Source organism: Plodia interpunctella, chromosome Z, assembly GCF_027563975.2.
Source record: "Plodia interpunctella isolate USDA-ARS_2022_Savannah chromosome Z, ilPloInte3.2, whole genome shotgun sequence".
NCBI classification, from domain to species: domain Eukaryota; kingdom Metazoa; phylum Arthropoda; class Insecta; order Lepidoptera; family Pyralidae; genus Plodia; species Plodia interpunctella.
This window is the reverse complement of record NC_071324.2, coordinates 1,341,710-1,360,799: the sequence shown is the minus strand read 5'-3', so window position 1 is coordinate 1,360,799 and position 19,090 is coordinate 1,341,710. Positions and strand designations below refer to the sequence as shown.

General features: G+C 34.5%; 1 protein-coding gene across 13 annotated transcripts in view; it reads left to right on the top strand.

The window, feature by feature from the left end:
• The window catches only part of trol (terribly reduced optic lobes), a 232,428-nt gene that overhangs the window by 83,555 nt on the left and 129,783 nt on the right, over positions 1–19,090 (top strand). For 12 of the 13 annotated variants that reach the window (XM_053768916.2, XM_053768919.2, XM_053768910.1 and 9 more), the window contains exons 2-12: positions 5,717–5,849; positions 6,399–6,483; positions 7,042–7,106; positions 7,626–7,785; positions 8,759–8,943; positions 9,306–9,446; positions 9,692–9,850; positions 10,229–10,423; positions 10,808–10,987; positions 12,414–12,515; positions 14,461–14,568. In XM_053768916.2, the coding sequence (XP_053624891.1) occupies positions 5,717–5,849; positions 6,399–6,483; positions 7,042–7,106; positions 7,626–7,785; positions 8,759–8,943; positions 9,306–9,446; positions 9,692–9,850; positions 10,229–10,423; positions 10,808–10,987; positions 12,414–12,515; positions 14,461–14,568 (1,513 nt within the window). The remainder of the gene's footprint in view (positions 1–5,716; positions 5,850–6,398; positions 6,484–7,041; positions 7,107–7,625; positions 7,786–8,758; positions 8,944–9,305; positions 9,447–9,691; positions 9,851–10,228; positions 10,424–10,807; positions 10,988–12,413; positions 12,516–14,460; positions 14,569–19,090) is intronic. The other variant, XM_053768915.1, reaches the window with a different exon arrangement.

The window sequence follows — 19,090 nt, the reverse complement described above, 5'->3', positions numbered from 1 at the left end:
CTTCTACCTACCGTAGTAAGAATGATCTTACACAGCTCCGCAGAAAAAGACCTTTCTTCAGTGGAAGTGCCTTTTGATTGTATTAGTTCTTTAATGTGTTTCTTTCTTAATTTTTGGTCTTTCTTTCGTTTTTTAGAAGAACTTTTCATTTCACGTTTCTGTTCCTTTCTTACTTCTTTATCAAATTTTTTACGTTCTTTTTTAATTTGTTTTGTTTTCTCTTTTGACCTTTTTTTCATTTTTTTACGTTTAGTCTTCATCTTTCTTTGTAGTGCTTTAACTTTTTTCTTTTTGCTTTTTCTATTTTTTTTATTTTTTATTTTTACTTTAAGTTTTGATGCGTTCGCTTTTTTCTTTTCACTGTTATCCGTCTTCTTCATTTTATTTAAATTAGATTTGTGTGCTTTAAATTTTTCCTTTTTACCATGGCATTCATAAAATTTCTTAGTCATTAGTTTAATAATATCCAATATCATATTACTTTTAGGACACTGACATTTAGAGTGATGCTTTAATGTTTTTATGGAATTATTGATACTTCTATTAGTAATATCCGCAGCAATATCATGTTTAAAATATTTTGTTTTATGGTATCTCTCGAGACCTTTTTTACCAATATTCTTATCAATATCATTTTTAGAATAAAGTGACTTAGTATCTGTGTTAGTTTTTTTTTTCTTAGGATTTTTAGAATCAGTTTTATCTACATTTTGAATTGTATATTTTCCTTTTCTTTTGGGTATAATAATATTTTCAGAACGGATAGATGTAATGTTGTTATCCTCGAGTGAAATTGTTTTTTTCGCGGCTCGTAATTTTGGTTTAAATAACTTTTGAAGTAACCGATTATCAGACTTACTTTGAATTTTACGTTTAAATTTTGATTCTTTGTCTTTGGATCTTGTATTTACATTATGACAAACATCTTGTCTTGTATTGTATTGCTTTTTTATCGATGATTTGATTTCATCTGAATTAAGGATGGACATATCATTTTTATTTAATTTAATTACAATTGGATTGTTTGATGTTTCTTCGACTATTGGAAACATATTTTTACAGTTTTTAGGTTTCACGTTATTCAACGTGGAGTGTTTTTTTCTACAGCTTCGTCTAGAAGTAGATGTTGATAATAATTTTGCAAAATAATTATTTTTAGGTTTTTCGTAAAACCCATTTCTACACTTGTCAACATATTCATTACATTTGCAAGAAATATTTGCAATTTTTTTGACGATCTTCTTTTGACAAGTACTATCATCACATGTATTATTTTCTCCATAACGATTCATTAACTCACGAGAGGGGCAATTACATTCTTGATTATCTTTAATTTTATTATTTTGTTTTTTTATGGACGATTTTATTTCATCTGGATTAAGGATAGACATATCATTCATATTTAATTTCATTAAAATTGCTTTATTTGATGTTTGTTGAAGTGTTGGAATATTGTTTTTACAGTTTTTGGGTATCACGTTATGTAACTTGGAGCGTTTTTTTCTACAGCTTCGCTTAGAAGTAGATGTTGATAATAATTTTGCAAAATAATTATTTTTATGATTTTTGCAAAACTCATTTCTACATTTATTGACATCTTCATAACATTTGCCAGAAACATTTGCAGTATTTTCGTCGTCGAGCCTTTTTGGACAAGTATTGTCATTACATGCATTATTTTCTGCGTAACGTTTCAATAACCCACGAGAGGGACAATTGCATTCTTGATTATTTTCCGGTTTATTACTTTGTCTTTTTATCGAAGACTTTATTTCGTCTGGATTAAGGATAGACATATCACTCCTATTTAATTTCATTACAATCGCGTTGTTCGAAGTTTGTTGAAGTGTTAAGATATTATTTTCACATGTTTTAGGTTTTGCGTTATATAAGCTGGAGTCTATTTCTCTAAAGCTTTGCCGGGATGTAGTTGTTGATAACAATTTTGCAAAACAATTGTTTTTATGTTTTTCACAAAACTCATTTCTGCATTTATCCACATCTTCGTGACATTTGCATGAAACATTTTTAATTTTTTTGATGACTTTTTTTTTACAAATGTTTCTTACGTTACGTTTTGAAAATTCACGAGAGGGGCAATTACATTCTTGATTATCACCTAAGTTATTATTTTGTTTTTTTGTGCAAGATTTTATTTCATCTGGATTAAGGATATCGTTCATATTTAATTTCATTTGAATCGCATTATTTGATGTTTCATGAAGTCTTGGAAAAATATTTTCACAGCCTTTAGCCTCCGCTTTATATAACTTGGAGTGTTTTTTTCTACAGCTGCGCCTTGAATTAGATGTTGATAATAATTTTGCAAAATAATTCTTTTTATGTTTTTCATAAAACTCGTTTCTACATTTATCAACATCTTCATAACATTTGCAAGAAATATTAGCAATTTTTTTATCCAGTCTTTTTGGACAATTATTATCATTACATGTATTATTTTGTACTTTATTTGTCAAAAACTCATAAGGAGATATACATTCCTGTTTTTTTTCTCTTTTTTTATTTCGCTTTTTTATAAACAATTTGATTTCATCTGGATTATGAATAGACATATCATTCATATTTGATTTCGTTTGAATCGCATTGTTTGAAGTTTGTTGAAATTTTGGGATAATATTTTCACAGCTTTTAGGTTTCGTCTTGTATAAGCTGCAGTCTTTTTCTCTAAAGCTTCGCCGGGAATTAGATGTTAATAATAATTTTGAAAAACAATTATTTTTGTGATTATCACAAAACTCATTTCTGCATTTATCTGCATCTTCGTAACATTTGCATGAAACATCTTTTATTTTATTGATGAGTCTTCTTTTATCATGACATGTATTATATTTTGCTTTACTCTTCAAAAACTCATGAGAGGGGCAAATACAATTCTGTACGACTTGTATTTTTCCAGAGGTTTTAGTTTTTTTGTGTATTTCTGTTTCATTTAATCCACCCACTTTTCTGGAATGAACTTTGATAGAGATGGATGGTTTACTAGTAGGTTCAGTTATATCTTGAAAATAAGTTGATGATTGATCCAATTTTGGCAGTGAACAAAGCGTCTCTCGACTTTTTTTATTCAATTTTTTAGTATTATTTCTTTTACATACTTCGACTATTCCATTACGAGCGTTACGTTTATAAGTAACTTTATGACATTCTACAATTCTCTCTGTATTTCTTTTATTACATGTCGACACATGTTTTTTATTTGCTTTCATTGTATTTGAAATTTTTGTTTTTTTGTAACATTCCTTATTGTTGAGTTGTGCCCGTTTTTTTTTATGTAATATTTTCCGTAAAAGACAATTACATTTTTTTTGTATTTGTAAATGAAATCCATTGGTAACGGGCTTTGGTTGATAGTGATTTCGTGCCACGTCTTTGACCATCATATTATGTTTATTTCGACGTGTTTGACATTTAGACCCACAATTCGATGTGATTTTTTTTGTCTGCTTGATTGATGGATTATTTTTATAATAGCAAGGGCATTTTTTACAACTACACTCCACATTTATTTTACAATTAGCTGCATTTTGTTTATGTTTATATGATGGATCATTTATATAATAGCATCGGCATTTATTATTTCCATGTGCCTTTCTTTTTTTGTGTGTTTTGTCTCTATCTCCACATATTTTCTTTTTTTTTTCGATGCAAATTTTTGTACAGACCGCTTTCTTTTGTGTTTGTTTACGTGACGGATAATTATAATAACATTGGCATGTCACGTCCGACTTGCTATGTATGTTAGGGTCCCAGAGATTTGAGTCTTTATCTCCGTATATTTGTATTTTGATTCCAGAAATTGTTTTTAAACAGTTCGCTGTATTCTGTTTGTATGCTGGATCGTGTATACTATAACACTGGCATTTTTTATTACCACGTGCTCTTTTTCTTCTTTTGTGTGTTGTGTCTCCGCACCTATTCCTTTTTCTCTCTGAGTTGTTTTTTATACAGTTGGTAGCATTTTGTGTTTGTTTACATGATGTATCGTTTATGCGATAACATTTGCATTCTATATGACCAAACGCTTTTCTTCTTTTGTGTTTTGTGTCCACATCTCTACACATTTGTATCTCAGTTTGTGTATGTGGTGATTCCCAGTTTTGTCTTACCATTGGCATATTACTGGATTTTCTATTTGACTTTCCTGCTGCATCATGCATTGCGGCATTGAACAAAAAATTATTTATCGAGTCATTCACATAATTACGTTGGCCTTTTTTAAGACCATACGCTTTTGTGGCAGGATTGCATAATGTTTGTTTTCCACAGTACAATTTCATTAAAGATTTGCAATTTTGCCTTGCTATAGACATGTTGTATAATAACTGTCTATCCACGTTGTGAGCGGCATCTTTGCAGCTTTTCGAAACTGTTTTTATGCAGGTTGCAATATTTTTCTGTTGTATCCTAAATGATATACCGGAGTCAGTACGTTCTGTTGTTTTTTGCGTTTTTTTTCGCTTCTTCTGATTTTTCTTGCCACAATAGGATACACTGCATCTATATATTTGCGTAACATGATTAACAAAAAAGGAAGGAACAGAAGTACTAGCATTGCAAAAGTATATAATAACCATTTTGTCTGTACTGTTTATTAAGAAGAAACGAGAAGATTTTTCATTTTTTATATCATATTCTTTTGATTTACGACATTCAAAATGATAATTTACTTATTTTTGTAATTTTTATTACATATTTTTTGTTTGAAAAATATACTCGAAATTCACTAGAATTTGTTGTATGCTTTGACTTTGGCCTTTGAGATAGGTATCAATTCGGTTTTTTTAATATTGTGGTGTCAACGTTAGACCAAACGTTGTTTTTGCCAATGTCAATAAAGACAATGACACCATATAGCATTAAAGGCCATGGATTTAGTAAGTAAGTACTTAACGACGAAGTCTTCGGAGTACCTACTAATTCCATGGTAAAGACATAGAAAACTATAGAGAACCGAGAAACTATAGAGAACTCTTTCCCATTCTTCTCGTGAATTTTTAATATGCGTTTTCTATGTTTATATGTATAAATGTAGCATGGAATTAGCGTAGCACTTACAAATTCAATGGTGGCTACTACGCGCGCGGGGCCCTTTCTAAATCTATGCCTATTACAATGGTCGCGTTTCGTTGACGTCCAAATGACGTCCGACGACACACAATGTGAAATGTTTTAGCCCAAGTTTAGACGTACGTCAACGCACGACAGCGTCAAAACCTATAGAAAACAACGGAGCACGAAGTACCAAAAGAGATGATGATATTATAGATATATGAAAACATGTATAATATGATAATTCACTATGTCGAAGCACGACGGACCCGCGCGCGTTGCCAAATCTATGAAGCAACGCGCGCGGAGCCCTTTTAAATCTTTGATAGAGCACGACGAATCTGCTACAGATCTTATTACATCCATACGAAGTACTCTATCAACATATATGTACAAAAATTAAAAAAATACCAGTCATAATATAAAATCTTAAAACGTTAATAAAAATATTTTCGCACCATTTAGAAGCATCTGTTCTATCATTTAGAACGTTGCCGAGTATGTCTATTAATATAGTATCGTAAACGTCGACTCCTGAAGTATAAGAAAGTATACTTACTAAATCCATGACTATACTTTCTACCTTCTATACTACAAAATATTTTTTTGTGGATTTATTGCACAATAGAAACTTGTACACTTTCAGATATCCAGAACAGAAGACCTATATCTGGAAGGCGAGGAAGATGCGTCGAACGAATTCCTGGAAGTGAAGGACACGGACACCGGCATAGGCAGTCATCTCCGGAGACTCAAGAGGCAGTGGTTCAATTTCTTCGGTGAATTTCGTTTTTCCCTTTATAAATACGTAGTAGTAAAAAAAGAAATTATTGTGGTAGAAAAAGGGGGAGGCCTTCGCCCAGCAGTGGCAACAAAACATCCACATACTAATAAAGTTTTCACTTGGAACAGTAAAAGTTTAATAAATAAATGAATATAATTGTAAACGACAAAAATGCATAGCACAGATAATGCTGGAGTGTACTCCTTCATGCTTTATAAGATCCAGTTAACAACTTCACCTGAATCGCAGCTGAAACTCTGATGGATCTCTAAGTTTACCTCTCTCTCATCTCCACCGCCGTGAAGCGTGGTGAAAAGAAACTTAAAATAAAGATTAGCTTGTGATTTTACGACCTGGCTGATGTCATTCCTCTTTGGGAATATTATTGTTGCCTATAATTCTATGTGTCTCTTGTACCCTCGTACGATGTCTGGACTGGACTGCTTCTATTCTAGTGCCTGACAAGAAGCCAAAAATACAATTACTTTAAGTACAATATAATAAAAGGAAGAAACTACAATAAAAAAAAATTGTAAACTTTCAGAACCATTCTCTTCAAGCTCAACGACCACTGAAAGTCCAGATTTGGAGGAGACTGCTACGGAAGATACCGAAGACAGTGATCTGAAGTAAGTATCTCGTCCATTCATTCATGCGCTTGTTGCTTGTTCATCATCATCATATCGAGTATATTAAGACTGGAGTAAAGGTATCTGACATAACTTTTAAGATTACCTATGCCGCTATCCAGTGGCAGGTAGTCGGATACACAATAGTGAAGTTAAACAATAATTGAAATCTCGGCTGATTGATCGGCTGAAGTTAGGGGTCCGAATGAGAAATAAAGAAATAAATATTTCTAGTATAAACATTCATCAGTGATTTTATGACCAGCCGCCTGCCTGCCGTCAACCTTTTAGTGCTCTTGTTGCCTATCATCTGCTAAGGATGTTTTTATCCCTAAGTCGCCTTGTATGACTTAAACGGGAGAATATGTTAAAATATTAACGTATTTTTGTACGTAATCAATTTTGTACGACCTATTAACTGTATCTAAACAAATAGTGTCTATGATGAATGTTTAAATTAATCTCATTTCCTAACTCTACTACGTTTAAAATGTTACATTAATATATAGAAAAAATACTAATAGAAAAAGTACTAAATCGTTATTTTAACCGTTTCAGGGATGATCTTGATGACCATTTTGGATCAGGGTTTCCGGACAAGGTCGAACCAGATCATAAAGAAAGTAAGTAAATTTTTTCTATTAATCATAATAGTTCTTACTTTTGTATAAAGTCGAAGACGTGGGCAGACGAGTGGCGCAATTTAAGTGGAAAGTGGGAATTTGGCTGGAAGCGAAGACCATCGTTGGACACGACAAATTGATGCTGCAATGGTTAAACCTACATGTTTTACCGAATATAGGTATGCAAATATAAATAAATAAAGAGGAGCATGCTATTCACTACAAATCCAAAACAAAAAAATAATTATAATGTACTTATACTAGCCCTAAATTCTATCCGAGTCTATCATTAAAGAAATCATTTAAAGTATAATAACATTTATCAGTTAATAAAGACTTGAGGTGCTTTTTAAATAGATTTAAATTTGAGCTTTTAAATTGATTTGAAATTTTGTTGTAAATTTTCGGTGCCATACATACTATGCTATTACCGAGTAATAGAAATAATAGAGTAATAGAGTAATAGAGTCTTCTCATTGATTATGCTCCGTGATGACATATACTCTTGGCCAATTACAGAAACTCTTCGAGTGACCTTCGTGGTGATGGAGCCTTACCAACACGAGTACTCCAACAGAGATTCTCCTCAGTTCCGGAACTTCTCGCGAACCATCGCGGACGCCGTGGACCAGCTGTACGAACCACTTGGGACCAGAAGGACCAGCCTTGTCCGCATCCAGTAAGTAGCCGTTTTAAAACTCGTTTCCCGCTCTCTAGCGCCACTAGGTCTAGGAGCCCAGGGTCAGCTTTCCTACATTTTCTACATTTGGAATTAATAAACATGGAGCGCAGCGAATCTATTAAAATAAGTCATAATAGATTTTGCAATCGGTCTCCTGCCCTCTTTGAAAATGCTATTGTTGCCTGACGACTGACAGGGCTTTGTGCCCCTGGTTCTATTCCAGGGTGGAACTACACGCCACATTTATGTGTAGGTACGGTTTGATAAATAGTCTCTATAGTAATCAAACTTGCAAAGCCATGTATGTAGTTCACTTTATTTCCCGGCATTTTTATAACAAATGCAATCAAACTTTCTATCATTTTCTGCTTGGATTCATAATTTAATGTCCTAGGTAGGTTCTGCAGAGAGTCATATAGCCTTGACAGCTGATAATGGCATATTCAAGGAGGATTTACTTCAGGCAGGCGACCCGTTATAAAATCACAGTTGAACCTTAAAAATTTTGTACGTAATTTTTTAAACTAGCCACAGGCTTTGCGGCGTCACAGCTCCGAATGATATTGGGAACATTCGAGGATGAAAAAGAGAGTAAGTTGATGCGATTTGATCGGATAGTTAGACTATGTTAGGAACTATTTCTTGCGTATCCTAGTATCGATATTGATTATAGAAAAAGAAAGCATATATTTGAAGCATAGGTACCATAGATAAAAGAAATATATACATAAAACAGTTTTTATATTACTGTGCAAGCATACTGACTCGCTTGATTGCATATTGGAAAGAAGTCATTGCAGACTATTAACGCCTGTAACACCAGGGCTATCACACACGCGTTGCCTGCATGGAACTAGATGTAGGTAGTCTCTAGGGAATGCCATATCAGGGAGCTCATTCCACATCTTTCCGTGGCGCACTGTATGCGATATTTTGAGCTCCAACTATATTTCTAACCTATCATTTTCAGATCGCGAGTCAGCGACGAGTTTTCTTGCAAGGTTACCTTGGACATATTGACAACTGGCTACGAAGATATCAACAGATTGAGCGATATCTTGAGAGACCACATCAAGAATCGTCGGGAGCTCGCGAGTGGAACACGACGGGTGACCGTTAGTGATGCCGACTTCTCTGCTAATATCATCGACCCAGGTTAGCTTTTATATCATCAGGTCTATGAAGTTTTATACAGGTGATTCAGAAGGCTTTGGGGCTTGGAAAGGATCTCTGGACTTCTCTGCTAACATAATCTACCTAGGTTAGCCCTTATTTCATCGGATCAAAGAAGTTGTATACAGGTGATGCAAGATTATTAGTAGGCATTCTACGACGCTCTCGTGTATTTAGCTATCTGCCTTAGCTTTTCTTTAGAAAGAAAGATGAAATAAAATATCACGCTAGTTCTCCAGACCGAGATAGTGAATTTCCACTTCCACGCATCGCTCCCTTCATGTCAATCGCCGGTTATCGGACTTGGGTGGTCCTAAAGTTAAGAAGTCATCTAAATATTGTAGACACTCCTCTCGGGCCCTGCGGTGACGGTGAGGTGGCCTGCGACTTGGACCGCTGCTTCCCAGCCAGCAGCCGCTGCAACGGGGTCGTTGAGTGTCACGATGGAACTGACGAGCTTAACTGCCAGTCTCAATCTGAACGTGGTACTTTTTTGATTTTTTTATTATAATTCTTTTTTTTGATTTTTTTTTATTTGTAATTATTTTTATCTACAAAATATTTTTTTAAAGTTTTTTTTTTTTACTAATACGACTAGTAGATTCGTCAAAATCTGAATTCGTTTTGAAATGGATCTAAGAAGTTCGTATGCTCGTTTGTTGTTGTTTGAGCTTAGAAATTATGTTTTTTTAAATCATTTTATTAGTTACTTCTTTTTCGTTCTCGTTAGAAACCACAACAGTCCTGGCCACTGAAACATACATCAACCCTCAGTGCTCGAACCCCATCCCCTGCCAGGAGTCAGAGACCTCATACTGCCCTGAGCAGAAATGCGATGGATACTACGACTGTCCCAATCAGGACGACGAACAGAATTGCGAATCTATACGTAAGCAGTTTTTTTGTTTCTTTTTATTACCGTTTTATTTTTAATAGTCTTGGTTAGTATTTTTTAAGTAATTATTTTAAACCAGTTTATTTTCGAATCGAAAATAATCGAATAAAAAATCGAATGTTCATTGGTGCATATTGTGTACAGTCTTGTCCCTGATGTTTATTCATTTAATTTTTAATGCTTAAACTACAATTTAAAAATTATAGGACTGAAGACTAAAAGCAATTATCTAACAACCATTAGGTTAAATATTGGGTGCAGAAAATGTACTTCAAATAGTGATTTTATTTTTCATTTATTTTAATTGACTTGAAGTGGGAGAAATAGATATTTTTTTTACCTTTTTTATTTTCTTTTTTAAATACCAAATAGAACCAGAAGAACGACCCGAGCCCGAAGCGCCAGCCCCAGCGACCGAGCCTCCTCTACCTTGCGAATTCCCTGTTGAATGTCAGGACACTGACGTCAAATACTGTCCAATACAGAGATGCGATGGCATATTCGACTGCCCTTATCAAGATGATGAGGAGAACTGTAATAATGACGTTGACCAGAATCAGGAAATTGGTAATTGTTTATTTTACTTTTTGTTTTATTAATTATTATTTTTTTAATTTATTTATTTTTTCAAATAATACTTCGAATGCTCCAAGGCATTTTTTATTTTATTTTATTTCTTTTTAGACTTTTAGCAGACCCAGTAAAATAATTAACCAAACAGATAAAAAAAAGCTTTTAAGAACCATAAATTGTAGAATAGTTCAAATAATATTGATTAATAAAAGACGCTAGCTATCATTCGGTCTGTAGCGAAGTAATTAGCAGATGAAAGGACTGTAATTAAAAAAAAAAAAACAATACCAGTACTATCTACTACAAGGGTGATAAATAAATATAAAACATTAAAGAATCTGAAAATTTTAAACATACTAAACTTTTTTCACAAAACAGAGACGGCTCCAAGGCGCGGTTTAACGCCCCTCGAAGGGCCGCCAAAACCGGCGTGCGCTAATCCCATACCCTGCCAAGATTCTACAGTAACGTACTGTCCTGAACAGCGTTGTAATAGCTATTACGATTGCCCCAACCAAGATGACGAATTTGGGTGTAACATTGATTTCCCGAATCCAAGTAAGGATGTAACATGTATTGCATGCAAAACAATCGCATGGCATTTATTTCGTGTTTCGGAAGGAGTCGCGATATTACGCTAAAATAAGCAATCGGACATAATTTTTATTTAACTCTTTGAAGCACATTTAACCTCTTTATTTAATCATCCGCGAATTGCATCGGTAATATAAGTATTTCGGAATTTTTAACAATAGTAATTAAGAATTTTTGGCAATATTTGGACTTATGAAAACGCATACTAATTATATTAATCTTGATGACAACATCGGCGTTCGTCGATCGCACAGAAACCCTATGGTTTCTGTGCGATCGACATGGCTAGGACATGGTTAGGACAACCGGTCAAAAATATGTTTATATCTATATATAACTGTCCTAACCGGTCAAAAATATGTTTATATCTATATATAAACATATGTTTGACCGGCTCATTTGCACCGGTTCGTAAAGTAGATTAAAGATTGATCACTAATAAATAATCTCAAAAGTATTGATATATCTACTCCAGTGAATCATGATTTTGACAAATTGTCATACTAAGACGTCATACGGAGTAACGCGGCTGAAGCTGTGGGCGAAGTGCGAAGTTTGCAGTTCACTTCTCACCACCGACAATGTGACGCAACGACAATCACACTGCAATGCGATTGGTTCGCTGCGTCTCACTTCGAATCAATTCGATGGTGAGATGTGAAATGCAAACACACTAACCCCTGCTCATTGTAAACAATAATATTTGGGATTTTTTTTTTTTTTTGGACAAGTTTTTAGTTTGACTGAATTGTAATGATGCATGAAAAAATATTTAACCGCAAGTTTAACAATTGAAGTGACTTGACTGAAGTTAAGTTAACTACCCTTCGGTTCTAATTTTATCACTTATTGAAATGAAAAGTAAGGAAATCCTAAAATGGGGGTAATTGAATAAAACACAGGTAATTGCATGAAGTAAATAAAGAAAAAGAAAGGTATTAATAATATGTACTTTTTAATGGAAGAAAATAAAATATCACAATGAAACCACCTCAATTTTTGAAGTCGGTTAATAATAAAGAACAACTTCATGAATGGTAGTCAAATATTTTTCGCATTCTAAGCGATGGTAAAGCCCCGGGGCAGAGCTAGTAAATATGTAACACTGCATGGACCCGAGAAACTAACCTTAAAACAATAATTATGTAATTACGTATTGGCATGAAAATAAATAATTTTAGGGTCAATTTAATATTCAATCAATGGATTTGGCATATTAAACATTCATTCGCATTTACACAATTCAATTTTAAAATAAAAATTTCGGGAGACGTCATAGATTTTTTTTATATTTTTTGTACTACGCATTTATTAAATACATATGACATTTCCCCATTTTTTTTTTGTTTTCGTTATTTTTTATTTAAATTTTATTTGCGTACGCTCTTAGCGCCAGCGCCGGCGACTTCACCCCCGTCAACAGTGGCGACGTCTCAAGGTTTCGACTGTCCTAACCATGAACAGAACTGTTCTGGTGAACCACAATCGACTGGTAAGAATATTTAATACCTGTGTGACGTATCTCCACAGTCTCGAGACGAGAGCGCGATAAGTGGTAAGATAGCTCACAGATTTTAGATTTTTAGATAAAATAAATAAATATATTAGGACAAATCGCACAGATTGAGCTAACCCCAAAGTAAGTTCGAGACTTGTGTTATGGGATACTAACTCAACGATAATATATTTTATAACAAAATACATATATAGATAAGCATCCAAGACCTGGGCCAATCAGAAAAAGATCATTTTCCATCATGACCCGACCGGGGATCGAACCCGGGACCTCTCGGTTCAGTGGCAATTTGCCACTGTGCCAACGAGATCGTCAATTGCCAATAATGTTATTGTTAGATAAGATATAGTATATAAGTACAAAGTAAAGTAAAATCAGACATCTACCGACTTTGTGTCTCGATGCATATCACGCAAAACCGACAATACGATCTGAAAACAGTTTGCTGAACATTGTCAGACTCAGTATCTTCTTCATGGTCGTATTCCTCATGGCTGAGGGTCGTGGTCATTACGTGGAATTAAACACACACACAACAACTTTCTTGGCATTAGTAATGGAGTGGTTTGCCATTGCCTTCTCCATTTCACACACAAGTTAATAATCAACCAGTGTGCAGGTTTTTTTCCTCACAATGTTTTCCTTCACCGGAAGCAAGTGGTGGTCGATGAAAACAACTATACATGAGTCAGTTTGGTATACAAACTCATGTGGCACGAGTAAGATTCGAACTTGGGACCTTTCGGTCCACAGGCGGGCGTCTTAACCATTACACCACCACCGCTTCAGTATGTGTTGCGGTAAATAAAAGTTCATGTGTTTCCGTCGACATCTGTCTGTGTTCGGAGATAGTTCGTAGCTGGTATGAAGGCAAAGAGCGTCTTCATTATTTCCGTGGCTCACTAGTGCCACCTTCGTATATTTTATTAAGATATTGACGACCTCGGTGGCGCAGTGGTAAAATGCTTGCCCCTGAACCGAGAGGTCCCGGGTTCGAGCCCCGGTCGGGTCATGATGGACAATGGTATTTTTCTGATCGGCCCGGGTCTTGAATGTTTATCTATATATGTATTTGTTATAAAATATAGTACCGTTGAGTTAGTATCCCATAACACAAGTCTCGAATTTACTTTGGGGCTAGCTCAATCTGTGTGAATTGTCCTAATATATTTATTTATTTCATTTATCTTTTAATTAATAGTGAAAAATAAAACACCACACGAGATAATGCTCTATTAACCCCCGACGCAAAAAGAGGGATGTTATAAGTTTAACTTGTCTGTCTGTGTAACTGTGTATCATCGTAGCTCCCAAACGGATGAACCGATTTTCGTTTAGTTTTTTTTTTGGTCATAGATAATTTTATACTGAGTGTTCTTAGTCATGTTTCGTAAAAATCGGTTTAGTCCTTCAAAAGTTGTAGTGAAATGAATGTTGAAAGTTGGGGGTTTTTTTAATTTGTCTAACAAATAAACTTTAATAAAAATAGTCACATTTTATAACAAGGGTACTTTTGGTAGCCAACGTTCTTTATTTAAACATGATGTGGCAACTATGTCCAATCCATATTAATAAATCAATCTGAAAGTATGTCTGTCTGTTCCGCTTTCACGGCTAAACCGCTGGACCGATTTGGATGAGATTTGATATGCATGTAGTTAAAGACCGCCTTTAAAACATAGGCAATTTTGTTTAAAAAAATCAACTAGTATGAAAGTCACGCGCGCGAAGCCGCGGGCGAAAGCTAGTAAACTATAATATATATTTATGAATAGATTTACAGATGTTATAGGCTCTAAGAAAAAATCTAGTTTTGTCCCTATCAAACATTACAGCATTTGCCATTGACAGAAAGAGACAAAACATTTTTAAATTAAAGTAGGTTTTAACTTTGTTATGAACATATTAGTATTGTCTCCAGAGTGTGCCCCGGGAGAATTCCAGTGCGACGAAACCAGGTGTCTTCTCGCCACTCAACAATGTGATGGTGTTGCGGACTGCTACGATCAAACAGACGAAGCCGATTGCAGTAAGTTATAGTTTTTAGTCTCTTTCCAGGTTTCGTACACGGGCGATTTTTTTCAATGATCAGGCGTCTTCAATATGAATAATATATTATTACAACGATAGAAAAATTTGGCCTAATAAATACATTTTGATATTACAACTTCATGCAAAGATATGTTTCTTTTTAAATTCCAACAATACTCGGTAAAAAATAATAATATTCATTCATTCATTCATTCGATAAAAAAAATTCTGGATGCATTCTCTTATAAAAATGCATTCGGAAAAATAACATGGCTTTACATTGTATACAATTTGACCGATGTACTATTAAAACCATAGATAAAACAAATACATGACACACTTCAAGTTGTAAAAACGAAAGAACCAGATTTTGTAAATTAAAAAAAAATCTATGTTTTAAGCGATGAAATTTTATTTTCAGCAAATTGGTTGTGACTGTGGTAATAATTCAAACACTCAAAACGCTCGACTGAATCAACCGTTTACGATGAAAATTTTAAAATATTCTTACAATAATCTTCGACCACGTTCGGTGATTGTGAACTAATTTATAAATCATATTTAAAATCATATGACTTCACAACTTACGGAACTTATCTGAAAAATGGTCATGGTGATCTTCTAACAATCCAGATATATACATAGGTATATATCGTGCTTTCATCAAATGTAGAAGGGTTTATATTTACCATACCAAGAAACGTAATATCTGTTATTGACCACAGCGTAAAAGCCACTTAAGTTAAGTCGTGAACGATCTGAACTAATGAAAGAATCTTATATGAAGAGAATGTTATGCATTCAACCAAGAAATCTCAAGTGGCTTCAAACGGTTTTAATGGTTCATTGTAATTATCATTCAATGCTGTGCACAGTAGGGTTGACAGAAACTAGTTTGTATCAGCAGAGAGCTGAGAACTGCTTTCGCGTGGTTGTTTGACAGTAGAAATATGTGATAATGATGTACCCGTGTACGTTGGCTGAACCAATTTTGATCAAACATGTCTAAAAACCACCGCATAAAAATTAGCTATCAAATAAAAGAACCGTATCCAAATCGGTTCACCGGTTAATGAGCTACGATGCCACGTATACTTAGCGATCAAACTTATAAAAGCCCTCTTTTTGCGTCGAGGTTTAAAACTAACATGCAAATGACCTAGCACCAGGGTCTAACTTTTAACGGTTTTAAACGCAGTTCAAATAAATCTTCGGCTGTCTATCTGTATATATTGTTAGTTTTCACTATGTGGTAGAATGTCTACCAACGGATTCCGTCAATTATTAATTGATGATATTGCACAAATCTAACATAGAATTAACAAATAGGTACAAAGCAATCTCATTATACATTTTTCCAACTAGTAATTTGCATATGAAGGGCCATTACAATTGGTACTTGATTGTGACATACTGATTTGCTCCTGTGGGAATTTTGGGATAAAAAGTACCCTGTGTGTTATTCCAGGTTATATTCTACTCGTGTACCAAATTTCACGATCCGTCTAGTAGATTTTGCGTGGTAGTAACAAACATACATACATATAATATTAGGATACGTTACAACTACGTTTATATCCCATAGATTTTCACAATATATGGCTATTAGTGAGTGATCGTATAGTATAAACTTAATTTTAACAGTCTATGTGTCTGAAGTGGAATATATTACATATAGGTACACCTATATACGTTAGAATTAATTGAAATGTCTGTTGAATAAAAATAAAACATTGTATAATATTAAACATGACTTGTGCCAACCCTAGATATTATTATAAGACCCGAATGATCAAATTCTAATGGAACTTTAATTGTCGTTTCGATGCATCTGAGAACTCTGTCCTATTTCTGTGTTAGTTAGGTAGTTCTGTGTTAGTTATTCTTAGTTACTGTGATTTATTATTCATCACGACGCAGTGAATACCTATCTGAATTTATAAATACTCAACACACTTAAGGACTATAAATAAACAAATATACTTATTAGGACAAATCACACAGATTGAGCTAGCCCCAAAGTAAGTTCGAGACTTGTGTTATGGGATACTAACTCAACGATACTATATTTTATAACAAATACATATATAAACCACCCCTTGCTTCCGGTGAAGGAATATATCGTAAAGAAATCTGTGTACCTGTTAAAATTGTACTTGTACCAACCCTACGTGAACTGTATCCCAAAATGACCTGAGAAATATTTGTCCAGTAGGTATCCAATGTAGACACCCATTTGGAATTATAATAATTACATTTCTAAAATGGATATTCCTCGTACTACGTGAACTGTATCCCAAAATGACCTGAGAAATATTTGTCCAGTAGGTATCCAATGTAGACACCCATTTGGAATTATAATAATTACATTTCTAAAATGGATATTCCTCGTACTACGCAAGTACATGTTAGTACAAACAACCATACATCAACCCATTTAAATTTATAGCAAATTGGCCGTTATTACAGCCACAATAGAAGTGCATGTTGTGTAATACTGTTGACGGTACATGTCTGCACGGCGATGATTCTGAGAATGGTCTATTTATAATACTTATCAGTTCGGTTGTCCGTCTGTTTGCAATCACATCCTTTACGGTCTCATCAGCATTTTTACAAGCTTTTATTTAACTTGCAATGTAACTATGTATGTATGTCCCTATGTCACTACGTCTCAGGTGGAATCTTGCAACTTAAGTTTGAAGTTGTGTCGATATTATGAGTTCTCTATTTTTGTGCATTATTTGAAGCGGTGGTGGTGTAATGATTAAGACGCCCGCCTGTGGCTTGAAAGGTTCCAGGTTCGAATCCTACTCGTGCCACATGAGTTTGTGTACCAATCTGAATCGTGTATAGTAGTTTTCATCGACCACCACTTGCTCCCGGTGAAGGAAAACATCGTGAGCAACAACCTGCACACTGGTTGATTCTTATTAATTTGTGTGTGAAATGGAGAAGGCAATGGCAAACCACTCCATTAATAATGCCAAGAAAGTTGTTATGGAGGAATACGACTATGAAGAGATTTTATGCATACAATTTTATGTCATAATTTAACATATAATTACATACTTTTACTTATCATAACAATAGTTGCGCACAATATTAATTTGGCATAATGTTTTAGGCACAATTTTTTTACACATACCTACCATAAGCATAACAATTTTTAAGCATAAATAATATTATAAAGCATATTGGCGGCTTATGCCGCCGCACCCTAACCTACTGCTAAACTATAGCTTTATGCATATCAAAATTATGTTAAAATACATTAGCCTATACTATAAATGCTTATTGAAAATGTATGCCAAAAAACAAGTATATCGAAATATTATTTTGTCAAAAAAATATATGCCTGACTCGTTATGATAAATTAAATTAGGATATATAAAATATTTGTACGAAAAATAGGGACCCCGATATTTTCAACCGATTCCGTGTCCGCTTTCCTACAATTTCGTCTCGACTTTATAAGGTCGTCGGTTAAACTATAGTCCAAATTATAGGTAGTAAAATTAGCATGTGGAATATAAATAAACAAATACATATATACTCGTATTAGGACAAATCACACAGATTGAGCTAGCCCCAAAGTAAGTTCGAGACTTGTGTAATGGGATACAAACTCAACGATACTATATTTTGTAACATATACATATATAGCTAAACATCCAAGACCCGGGCCAATCAGAAAAAGATCATTTTCCATCATGCCCAGACCGGGGATCGAACCCGGGACCTCTCGGTTCAGTGGGAAGAACTTTACCACTGCGCCACCGAGGTCGTCGAGGAAGAATTCACTCATTAGCTATGTACTTCGTTTTTGGATCTGGTTGGGTTGAGTTTCATGAAGGTCAACATAATGATGTGTTAATGATTGTAACAGGCGACATTCTTCTGTAACAATCACTGCATGTTTACGATCAACTGTTAAGGCAATCATCTCGCCCAAACTCACAAATTAATTAGTTCAAGGCTTGTGTCACCATTGTATTTGAGACTTGCCTTAATTATAATATTATAAATGCGAAAGTAAGATTATTTGTTTATTTGTTCGGCTGCTACGATGCCACAGACATACAGATACATGACACGTTAAACTTATAACCTACTGTCGTCAGGGTTTAAAATAACATAGTAATTGTTTATGCTACTCAAACTTTTCGCTAGTATTAGTCGCTCGGCCATTAGCCCCATAATAATCTGTGCGTAAGAGAACAATGTAGACAGATCTCGACAGATGCTGATTAAAATTAATAGCCTAAGCATGCGTTATGAATGTTATGATATGACAATATTGTCCTACCAGTACTGGGTTGGTGGGCAGAAGGCCGACTATAACTTTACTCGCTTTTTCCCGCGGCCTCGCCCGCGTGATTTCCCACGGAAGCAGTTATTTTTCCGCGATGAAAAGTACTCTACGTCCTTCTACGTACTTCAAACTACTCAAGCCACTGAACCTAGAGGTCCCGGGTTCTATCCCCGGTCGGGTCATGATGGGAAATGATCTTTTTCTG